This window comes from Nerophis lumbriciformis, linkage group LG22 (genome assembly GCF_033978685.3).
Source record: "Nerophis lumbriciformis linkage group LG22, RoL_Nlum_v2.1, whole genome shotgun sequence".
Classification (NCBI taxonomy): domain Eukaryota; kingdom Metazoa; phylum Chordata; class Actinopteri; order Syngnathiformes; family Syngnathidae; genus Nerophis; species Nerophis lumbriciformis.
The window spans coordinates 23,181,395-23,193,538 of NC_084569.2; the positions used below are offsets into that span (position 1 = coordinate 23,181,395).

At 44.3% G+C, this 12,144-nt stretch overlaps 1 protein-coding gene across 1 annotated transcript in view; it reads left to right on the forward strand.

The window, feature by feature from the left end:
* The first annotated feature begins 2,904 nt into the window (after positions 1–2,904).
* Positions 2,905–12,144, forward strand: part of fam234b (family with sequence similarity 234 member B) — a 73,579-nt gene continuing 64,339 nt past the window's right edge. The window contains exon 1 of the mRNA XM_061973978.2: positions 2,905–3,032. Coding sequence (XP_061829962.1) covers positions 2,996–3,032 — 37 coding nt within the window. The 5' untranslated portion in view covers positions 2,905–2,995. The remainder of the gene's footprint in view (positions 3,033–12,144) is intronic.

Sequence of the window (12,144 nt, forward strand, 5' to 3'; positions counted from 1 at the left end):
CCAGCTCCATGCGGACCTGAGTGACGTGTCGACAGCCTGTTTTCACGTCCGCTTTCCCACAATATAAACAGCGTGCCTGCCCAATCACATAACTGTAGAATGATGGAGGGCGAGTTCTTGGTTTCTTATGTGGGTTTATTGTTAGGCAGTTTCATTAACGTCCTCCCAGCGCGGAAACACACAACAGCAGTCACGTTTTCGTCTACCTTAAAGCAGTTCGTCTGCCGTAAACAGCAATGTTGTGACACTCTTAAACAGGACAATACTGCCATCTACTGTACATGCATATGTGACAATACCATCCAGGGCTTTTAGAGAGTGCAGTGCGCAACTGCGCACACAACAAGGAGACGAAGCAGAATGCATCATCAGAGAGGGTGTTCAGCATGGTTAAAAAAATAGTGACAGAGAATAGAACAAGGATGGACAATTCAACCCTTAACTCAACAATGAGTAGATGAGTGTTATGTGTGTGTATATGTGTAAATAAATGAACACTGAAATTCAAGTATTTCTCTTATTTTTATATATACATTACACACACACACATATATATACCGGTACACATACATACACAGAGGTGGGTAGAGTAGACAGAAATTGTACTGTTACTTTAGAGATGTATTACTCGAGTAAAAGTAAGGAGTAGTCACCCAAATATTTACTTGAGTAAAAGTAAAAAGTATGTTGTGAAAAAACTACTCAAGTACTTGTTGTGTAATACTAAAGGGGAGGTGACGGCAAACAGACACCAGGGGGCAGTATATATATATATATATATATATATATATATATATATATATATATATATATATATATATATATATATATATATATATATATATATATATATATATATATATATAATAAACAATACTACTACTGAACTAAAGAAATGGAGTGTGAACTAGAATACAAGAGTGTGTAGTTAGCTGAAGTGTGTTACCAAGTGTTGACGAGAGCAAACGAGGCAGTCCATGGGCATGAGTCAAGTACCAAGTACATGAGTTAAAGTTAAAGTACACATAGTCACACACACACTAGGTGTGGTGAAATGATCCTCTGCATTTGACCCATCCCCTTGTTCCAGCCCCTGAGAGGTGAGGAGAGCAGTGAGCAGCAGCGGTGGCCGCGCTCGGGAATAATTTTGGTGATTTAACCCCCAATTCCAATCCTTGATGCTGAGTGCCAAGCAGGGAGGTAATGGTCCCATTTTTATAGTCTTTGATATGACTCAGCCGGGGTTTGAACTCACGACCTATCGAGTCTGAGGCGTGTGTCAAGCACCGTACCAAGTTCCTTTAGTCTGAGGCGTTCAAATGCAAAACTAGCTTTAAAAAAGTCAGCACGTTAATGTTAGTATTCTAGCATGCTTACAGTTAGCATGAGTCAAGTACATGAGTCTGAGGATTGGCTAAAAAAAGTTAGCCCGTTAATGTTAGCCTTCTACCTTGCTAATATTTAGCATGTGTCAAGCACTGTACTAAGTTCCATCAATCTGAGGCGTTCGGTTGCAAAACTGGCTAAAAAAAAAGTTAGAACGTTAATGTTGGCATTCTAGCATGCTTAGAGTTAGCATTAGTCAAGTACCAAGTACATAAGTCTGAGGCGTTTGGCTGCAAAATTGGCTAAAAAAAAGTTAGCATGTTAATGTTAGCATTCTACTATGCTAATAGTTAGCATGTATCAAGTACTCTACCGGGCTGAGAGCGAGGGACGCAAACAGACTGGACAAGTTGGTAGAGAAGGCCAGTAACGTGGTGGGAGTGGAGCTCGACTCTCTGGCGGTGGTGTCAGAGAGGAGAAGTCTAGCAAAACTCCTAGCCATTATGGACAACACCTCCCACCCACTACACTCGGACCTTGCGGGGAGAATGAGCACGTTCAGTGGAAGGCTCAAACTCCCAAAATGCAACACGGAACGACACAGGAGGTCCTTCATACCGACAGCCAAAGGCGCCGCTAGGGATTTTGGGCCCCATGAAAAGAATCTTTACATGGCCCCCAACACAGTGTCCTTATTTTTTCTGTATTATAATTTCATCATCATTAGGGGCCTCTCTGGGCCCCCTCCATCATGGGTCCCTAGAATCCGTCTCCTTTACCCCCCCTTTTCCGCGCCCCTGCCGACAGCCATCAGACTGTATAATGCATATGTTCCTTCTTGACTGCACTTAAATGTAGAGTATATGTAGTATATGTAGAATATATTTATATTATTTATATGTTATATATATAATATATTATATATATTATATTATGTGTTATTATTTTTGTCTATTGTGAGCTAACTGTGGTGCTGAATTTCCCCCAGGGATCAATAAAGTACTTTCTATTCTATTCTATAAGTTATATCAGTCTGAGGCGTTCGGCTACAAAAATTGGCTAAAAAAAAAAGTTAGCATGTTGATGTTAGCATTCTACCATGCTAATATTTAGCAGTCTGAGGTGTTTGGCTGCAAAATTGGCAAAAAAAAGTTAGAATGTTGATGTTAGCATTCTACCATGCTAAAAGTTAGCATGTGTCAAGTACTCTACCAAGTTATATCAGTCTGAGGCATTCGGCTGCAAAATTGGCTAAAAATAACTTAGCACGTTGATGTTAGCATTCTACCATGCTAATAGTTAGCATGTGTCAAGTACTGTACCAAGTTCCATCAGTCTGAGGCGTTCAGTTGCAAAACTGGCTTTAACAAAAGTCAGCACGTTAATGTTGGCATTCTAGCATGCTTACAGTTAGCATGAGTCAAGTACCAAGTACATGAGTCTGAGGCGTTCGGTTTGAACACCCCTGCCCTAATAAGATTGGTGAAATGTCATACACTCTTCTCCCCGGCAGAGGGCAGCATTCGTCCGTTCAAAACCCCGCCGGAGAATGGCTGTCAAGCGCATGTGCATAACAAACTCCAACTCCCACAATGCATCACTTCAGACACAGCTCCAAGCAGTCGGTACCTCGGAGCACATCACTGTGGACTCGCCGTGCTCAAGAGCAATGGCAGCCGCCTTATCCCGCGCCCTCAAACTGCCAGGTAGGATTCCACACAAAATCATTTCAACTGCCTAAAAAAGAAAGAAAAAAGAGGCAGTAAACCGCCGTTTGTTACGCTAGCGTCTTACGTCATGACATGCTTGTCACGTCTAATGAATTGGTGCGTCGCATTGTTAGCATACGTCAAATGCGTAGCGTAATTGTGTTGGCACGTGCCCCCGAATGATGCCACACACGAGAAATGGACACACGATGAATACATTCACGTAGAAACGCTCGTTTGTACTGTAAGCCTTGTTTTGAGTCTGCTGTTTGCTAGCAGGCTGCTGGAGCTAACAGGCTCAAACACGGAGCGGAGTGAACATCATCTCGAATACGACATCTCTGACACACCAACATAATCAACGTTGGAAGGTGAATAGCGTAATTATCCCTAATAGTTAAACAAACACCAAAATAAAATTGACTCTTAATATTTGTTAGCAACAATTGCACGTCAATGATTATTGAACATTTATAAGTGCATTTTCCCCCCAATTGGAAAAAGTGGGTCAGGTGGTTTGTTTTGTTGTCTTTTTGTTGCCAATTATAATTGTATGATTTTTTAAATGCCTTTTGGATAGTCTTTAATGCCTTTTCTGAAGATATCAACACATTTAATCATTTCATGCCCATGTCCGACTGCTAAAACCTCACCTGGATGCTGCCATTTCTTTTTTGTTTTGCACCTTTTCAGTTATATTTTCTTGATTGGTTGATTTAGTTTTTTCACAAATTAAAATGGGCCTTTTATTTAAATTATATTTATGTATATGTTATGTTTATTGATAAAGCCATATAATACTATATATATATGTTATATTTGATTTACATTAGTTACTCATTTTACAAATAATTTGGTAATTAATTAGTTTTAGTAACAAAAATTCTGAGTAGCCACTTGGGAGCGGCTTTTTAGTGAGCCGAGCCAAAGTGCCGACTAGCAGCGATACGCTCTAATTGCTTCGCCAAGTTGGCTCAATAAATACAAAACCCAAAACCAGTGAAGTTGTCACATTGTGTAATTTGTGATTTGCAAATCATTTTCAACATATATTCAATTGAATAGACTGCAAAGACAAGATATTTAATGTTCGAACTTAAAAAGATATATTTTTTTTGTGTGCAAATAATCATTAGCTTTGAATTTAATGGCAGCAACACATTGCAAAAAAGTTGTCACAGGGGCATTTTTACCATTGTGTTACATGGCCTTTCCTTTTAACAAAACTCAGCAAACGTTTGGGAACTGAGGAGACACATTTTTGAAGTGGAATTATTTCCCATTCTTGCTTGATGTACAGCTTAAGTTCAATCACAGATGCTGGCTTTTCAACTATGCGCCTATAACAATCTGACTATAACAATTTGAAATGTAGACTCGTCAGACCACAGAACACTTTTCCACATTGCATCAGTCCATCTAAGAATCAGGCCCAGCGAAGCCGGCGGCGTTTCTGGGTGTTGTTGATAAATGGCTTTCACTTTGCATAGTAGAGTTTTAACTTGCACTTACAGATGTAGCGACCAACTGTAGTTACTGACAGTGGTTTTCCGAAGTGTTCCTGAGCCCATTTGGTGATATCTTTTACACACTGATGTCGCTTTTCGATGCCGTACCACCTGAGGGATCGAAGGTCACAGGCATTCAATGTTGGTTTTCGGCCTTGCTGTGATTTCTCCAGATTCTCTGAAACTTTTGATGATATTACGAACCGTAGATGGTGAAATTCCTAAATTCCTTGCAATAGCTTGTTGAATAATGTTGTTCTTAAACTGTTCGACAATTTGCTCACGCATTTTTTCACAAAGTGGTGACCCTCGCCCCATCCTTGTTTGTGAATGACTGAGCATTTCATGGAAGCTGCTTTTATACCCAATCATGACACCCACCTGTTCCCAATTAGCCTGTTCACCTGTGGGATGTTCCAAATTAGTGTTTGATGAGCATTCCTCAACTATCTCAGTCTTTTTTGCCACTTGTGCCAGCTTTTTTGAAACATGTTGCAGGCATCAAATTCCAAATGAGCTAATATTTGCAAAAATTAACAAAGTTTACCAGTTCGAATGTTAAGTATCTTGTCTTTGCAGTCTACTTAATTGAATATAAGTTGAAAAAGATTTGCAAATCATTGTATTCTGTTTTTATTTACCATATACACAATGTGCCAACTTCACTGATTTTGGTTTTTGTAGTTTTAGTAACAAAAATTCTGAGTAGCTACTTGGGAGTGGCTTTTTAGTGAGCCGGAATTCCCATCAACAGTGCAGACGAGCAGCGATACGCTCTAATTGCTTCGCCAAGTTGGCTCAATGAATAATGAGCCAAAAGCTAATGCTAGCTAGCAAGACCAGATGTTTTGGGCGGATATTTACAGGGTTCACTAGGGATGATGCTCGAAACCGGTTTTCCGGGTTGTTCGATAAGAAAAGAACCGAGTCCTCGGACACAAATCCCTTTTTGAGAACCGGTACCCGTTATCGAGACCACTATAGTAAAGAAAAAGAGTTGGTTCTTTATTCGAATCCCTGGGAACGAATCCCGTCCCGACAAGAAATGCCCCGTAGGACATCACAAGAAATGACCTCACGTAGCTCAGTCATTTGTCACGGTGGGGTGCAGCGTGCTGCGGTTTGTTCTCCCGGGATGCAAAACTGACTGCTCCGGACGAAAGCGTGCAGGTAGGAGATGATTTATTTCTCATAAATCATACACATTACAACAGACAAGAACGAAACAAACGGAAAGCGTGCCGTTCGCACGAGAAGCTAAAGCAAAAACTTACTGAGCACAGGAATACTAGTATGGCGTCACATTAGTGCCAAAAATCCGAGCGCATAAAAACTGTTATCGCGCGCTGATTCTCCACTTCGTGCGCGCGCGACGCCTTTCTGCGCGCTCTCTGTGTACTCCTGGCATCTCTCCTCGCGCTGTCATGTTTCTTTTTGGCACTTGGGGGGCGGGTATGCTTGGACGGCCCCTTCTTTCTGATTGGTCAGGCGAAAAATGCTGAAAAATGCTCAGAGCCAATCAGAAGTATAGCAGGGCGGGTCATCGTCAATATGTATCAAGATTTACAGAGGAAGAAGTGGATAAAAAAATGTCGCGCGCTGATGAAGGTTATTTCATACCACATAAACACAATACAGGGTAATACAAAATGTGACCCAAATAAATAAGACAACAAACACCATAATCACATCTTTCCTGGTCCACCAGCAATAACATACAACCATAACATTATTTTATATTTTCACTTCTTCTTGAACATTTGTTTTCTAATTTATGGAATTTCTTTTGATTCAGCCATAAAATTAATGAAATAATTTTTGAATTTAGTTTTTAAAATGTTAAAAATAGCTTTTAATAATGTATTCTGAAACAGTTTAAAATAATCAGAGAACTGACTAACACTGACCCTACACAACTATGTTGCACAATTAAGTCTTTTTTTTTTAAAGCGAAAGAGGTAATTTCAACAGGTACAGCATCCTATGTCATATCTACATGTAATAAGATTTGTAACAAGGCAAACCGTTTGTAAATTGGTCGAAAATCGGGCAAGTTATGATAATTTAATTAGTACATGTACCATTGACATCAATTGAGGCTAGATGTCCGAGGTAAGATGGCTACAACGTTGCTACGCTGGAGAATGATTGGTCATATGAAAAATGCTCAGAGCCAATCAGAAAGGAGGGGCCGTCTAAGCATACCTGCCCCCAAAGTGCCAAAAAGAAACATGACAGCGCGAGGAGAGATGCCAGGAGTACACAGAGAGCGCGCAGAAAGACGTTGCGCGCGCGCGCGCGCGCGCGCGCGCGCAGAAAGGCACCGCGCGCGCACAAAAAGGCACCGCGCGCACACAGAAAGGAACCGCGCGCGCGCAAAAAGGCACCACGCGCGCGCACAAAGTGGAGAATCAGCACGCGATAACAGTTTTTATGCGCTCGGATTTTTGGCACTAATGTGACGCCATATACTAGAAGCTAAAGTAACTTTAGCACAGGAATCATGAGCTCGAAAACCAGAATGCCAACGTAACTATTGCAAATGCAAACAATGAAGCCACGACGAGTGACCGGAAAAGGCAGGCTTAAATAGTCTCTGATGAGCAACAGGGGGCAGCACGGTGGAAGAGGGGTTAGTGCATCTGCCTCACAATACGAAGGTCCTGAGTAGTCTTGGGTTCAATCCCGGCTCGGGATCTTTCTGTGTGGAATTTGCATGTCCTCCCCGTGACTGCGTGGGTTCCCTCCGGCTACTCCGGCTTCCTCCCACTTCCAAAGACATGCACCTGGGGATAAGTTGATTGGCAACATTAAATTGGCCCTAGTGTGTGGATGTGAGTGTGAATGTTGTCTGTCTATCTGTGTTGGCCCTGCGATGAGGTGGTGACTTGTCCAGGGTGTACCCCGATTGTAGCTGAGATAGGCTCCAGCGCCCCCGCGACCCCAAAAGGAATAAACGGTAGAAAATGGATGGATGGATGAGCAACAGGTGCGCGTACAAGGCAGGTGAAAATCATAAGTAACCATGGTGACTAAAACAAACCCCCGAAGTGCACAAAACAACTAAGTTAGTCCAAAACTAACAGAACATAACTAAACAAAACATGATCTGACCACGGATCATGACATCATTAGGCATCACTAGTGCTTTCTTTATTTCTTTAGTTTATTTGGAACATGAACACACATACAGTATAATACATCACAGTTTCATATCATTTCACTTTACAGGAGTAGGAAGAAGTAAAGCTTATTTAATCCTACCCCTTTCCCACTTCATAGCGTTTACAAATATATACATTAGGGATGGGCGATATTGCCTTTTTTTAATATCGCGATATTTTAAGGCCATATCGCGATACACGATATACAGTATATCTCGATATTTTGCCTTAGCCTTGAATGAACACTTGATGCATATAAACACAGCAGTATGATGATTATATGTGTCTACATTAAAACATTATTCTTCATACTGCATTAATATATGCTACTTTTAAACTTTCCTGCAGAGAAGGAAATCACAACTAAAAAAATCGCTATTTTTTTCATACGGTGTTGATCTGGAAATGTTTGCCTCGGCATTTTGATGGGGCACCGAACGGAGATATTGACGTGCGGAGGAAGCACTCTTCATTGTCTAGCGCATAGGTGTCAAACTCTGGCCCGCGATTTCATTTGGCCCTTGAGGCAATATCAAATTAACATTAGAGCCGTTCCGCTGGTATTATTTTCAGTGCCCCTCTCGAAAGTCTCCCGGGGCAACCACTCTCCCGAATTTCTCCCGATTTCCACCAGGACAACAATATTGGGGGCGTGCCTTAAAGGCACAGCCTTTAGCGTCCTCTACAACCTGTCGTCACGTCTGCTTTTCCTCCATACAAACAGCGTGCCGGTCCCTATCACATGATATATGCGGCTTCTACACACACACATAAGTGAATGCAAAGTATACTTGATCAACAGCCATACAAGTCCATCCATCCATCCATCTTCTTCCGCTTATCCGAGGTCGGGTCGCGGGGGCAGCAGCCTAAGCAGGGAAGCCCAGACTTCCCTCTCCCCAGCCACTTCGTCCAGCTCTTCCCGGGGGATCCCGAAACGGTCCCAGGCCAGCCGGGAGACATAGTCTTCCCAACGTGTCCTGGGTCTTCCCCGTGGTGTAACGATCTGGTGTGGTGGATCCCAAGGATGCAGAGACGTTTAGTGTGCTGTCAAAAGTCTTTCTCTTTATTCAAGAGGTAGCACACAATAGCAAAAACAAAGGCGATGGTGGCAAACACACACCATGTAAAAACTACCAATATAAATTACCTACAACAAAACAAAAGCGCTAGACAAGGCTAGGAGATATACTTCATGAAAGAAGTAATACTGAAAAAACAAAGTACAAAATAAAAGCGCTAGACAAGGCTAGGAAAAATACCAGCAAACCTGAGATGTTTCACGAGACGAACTAGTGAGTCCGCTGGCGAGTCAAAATACAAATGTGCCTGAAGGAAGCAGTCGACAAAGTTCCGGCGCTCACAGGCCGTCAGCAGCCAGGTTAAATAGGCTGCCCCTAATCAATGTCAGGTGTGTGCTGCTGCCTCGCACCAGCTGCACTCCATACTGAGGATGAGAGAGAGAGTGAACATTGTGTGCAAACAACAACAGAAATGAACAGGGAAATTTCAGATTACCACAGTACCCCCCCCTCAACGGACGCCTCCTGGCGGCCTACCTGGTTTGTCTGGAAATCGAACGTAAAATTCCTTGATCAAGTCCTTGTCAATTATAAGCGATCTAGAAATCCATGACCGCTCCTCCGGGCCGTACCCCTCCCAGTCTACCAGGTATTGGAAACCCCTGCCCCTTCTTCTTACATCTAAGATGGTGTTTACTGTAAATGCTGGGTGACCTTCAACCAGCCTGGGTGGAGGAGGCGGTACCTCAGGAGGACTGAGCGGGCTGGATGCGACAGGCTTGATGCGGGACACGTGAAAAACAGGATGGCACTTGAGAGATTTTGGGAGATGGAGCCTGACTGCAACACGATTGATGATCTTGACGATGGGGTATGGTCCAATGAACCTGGGAGCCAGTTTCCTAGAGTCGGTGGCCAATGGTAGGTCCCGGGACGATAACCAGACCCTCTGTCCCAACTGGTAGTGTGGGGCTGGTGTGCGATGGCGGTTGGCTAAGAGTTGGTTCCTGGCCGATGTTCTTCTTAACGCCGCCCTGGTGTTACGCCAAGCCTGATGAGCCCGGCGCAGGTGTGCCGTTACGGATGGAACGTCAGCATTGGGTTGGGTAGAAGAAAAAACTGGGGGTTGGAAACCATAGGCGACGTGAAATGGAGACAGGCCGGTGGCGGAGCTAATGAGGGAATTGTGAGCGTATTCGATCCATGGGAGATTCTCAGACCAGGTTGAGGGTTGCTGATGACAAGTGCACCTGATGGCCGCCTCCAGGTCTTGGTTGGTCCGCTCGGTCTGTCCATTGCTCTGAGGGTGGTAGCCGGAGGATAGGCTAGGGGAGGCCCCCAGAGACTTGCAGAATGCCTTCCAGACAGCTGAGGAAAACTGTGGCCCTCTGTCGGATACCACATCAGTGGGGATGCCGTGCAGCCAGAAAGCATGGAGCACTAATAGTTGGGCTGTTTCCAGAGCTGAAGGCAGCTTGGGGAGGGCGACGAAGTGGGCCATCTCCGAGAACCGGTCCACAATGGTCAAGACAGTGTCATTTCCCTCGGAAGGGGGCAGTCCTGTGACAAAGTCCACAGCTATGTGTGACCACGGGCGGGAGGGGATGGGTAATGGGTGTAACAGTCCTGCTGGAGCCTGGTGGGATGCCTTGTTCCGGGCGCAGATCCGACATGCTGCCACAAACGCCTTCGTATCTGCAAGAATGGATGGCCACCAAAAACGCTGGGAGAGGACAAAACTGGTGCGACGAATACCTGGATGGCAAGCGATCTTCGACCCATGTGCCCAATCCAGAACGTTGGAACGGAGCCGAGGAACCACAAATAACCGACCTGGTGGACAGCCCAGAGGAGATGTGTCCGACTTCAGGGCCTCCAAGACTTGCCGCTCGATGTCCCACTGGAGTCCCCCAATGATGTAGGTATGGGGAACAATTGGTTCCTGTGAAGAATTCTCAAAGGACGAAGAGTAGAGACGGGACAGGGCATCGGGCTTCCCATTCTGAGAACCAGGTCGGAAAGTGATGATAAAATTAAAACGGGTCAGAAATAGTGCCCACCTGGCTTGGCGGGGGTTCAGTCTCTGTGCAGTCCTTAAGTAGGACAGGTTCTTGTGGTCCGTGTAGATGATGAATGGTAGCTCCGCCCCTTCCAGCCAATGTCTCCACTCCTGAAGGGCCCAGATGACCGCCAGGAGCTCCCTGTTGCCAATGTCATAATTTCTCTCAGCAGGGGATAGGCGACGAGAGAAGAAAGCACAGGGGTGCAACTTCTGGTCGGAGATAGATTGCTGGGAGAGTACGGCCCCTACACCTGAATCAGAAGCGTCCACCTCAACAAAAAATTGGAGAGAACGGTCAGGGTAACAAAGAACAGGAGCCGAAGTAAACAATCTTTTCAGCCTCAAGAACGCGGAATTGGCTTCGGGTGTCCATTCAAACGGAACCTTAGTAGAGGTTAGCCTCGTAAGTGGCTCAGCGACACGACTAAAATTACGAATAAATCGCCGATAAAAATTAGAGAAACCCAAGAATCTCTGAAGGTGCTTCTTGGAAACCGGAGTGGGCCAATCTACTACTGCTTTTACCTTAGCAGGGTCCGGTCTGAGTCTACCCTCCTCAATGATAAATCCTAAGAAGGGAATGGAGGATGAGTGAAACTCGCATTTTTCCGCTTTGACGAACAGTTTATTCTCGAGCAATCGTTGAAGGACTAATCGAACCTGCTGCACATGTTCGTCAAATGTTGATGAATAAATTAATATATCGTCCAGGTAAACAAAGAGAAACCGACCCGTCATGTCCCGAAAAATGTCATTAATGAAGCCCTGAAAAACACCAGGTGCATTTGTAAGTCCAAAAGGCATGACTAAATACTCAAAATGTCCGAGAGGAGTGTTGAATGCGGTCTTCCATTCATCCCCCTCTCGGATGCGAACTAGATGGTACGCGTTACGTAGATCGAGTTTAGTAAAAAACTTTGCGGACTGTAAGGGAGTAAAAGCAGAATCAAGGAGTGGAAGAGGATACTTATTCTTGACAGTAATCTGATTAAGAGCGCGGTAGTCTATACAAGGCCGTAGGGACTTGTCCTTCTTTTCGACAAAAAAAAATCCAGCAGCTACCGGTACAGTCGAAGGGCGAATGAGGCCCGCAGCTCGTGATGTGTTTATGTATTCTTCTAGTGCTTTGAGTTCGGTATTAGACACCTTGTACAAACGGGTCGATGGTAAAGCCGCGCCGGCTAGCAAATCGATACCACAATCGTAGGGTCGGTGGGGGGGAAGTGAGAGTGCTCTATCCTTGCTAAACACCGCTTTTAAGTCATGGTAGTTTGTGGGCACGTTTGTCAAGTCTATGTTCTCTATAACGGAGGTAGGTGGCGGTGTGTGGGATCCTGCTGCGGAACGAAGACA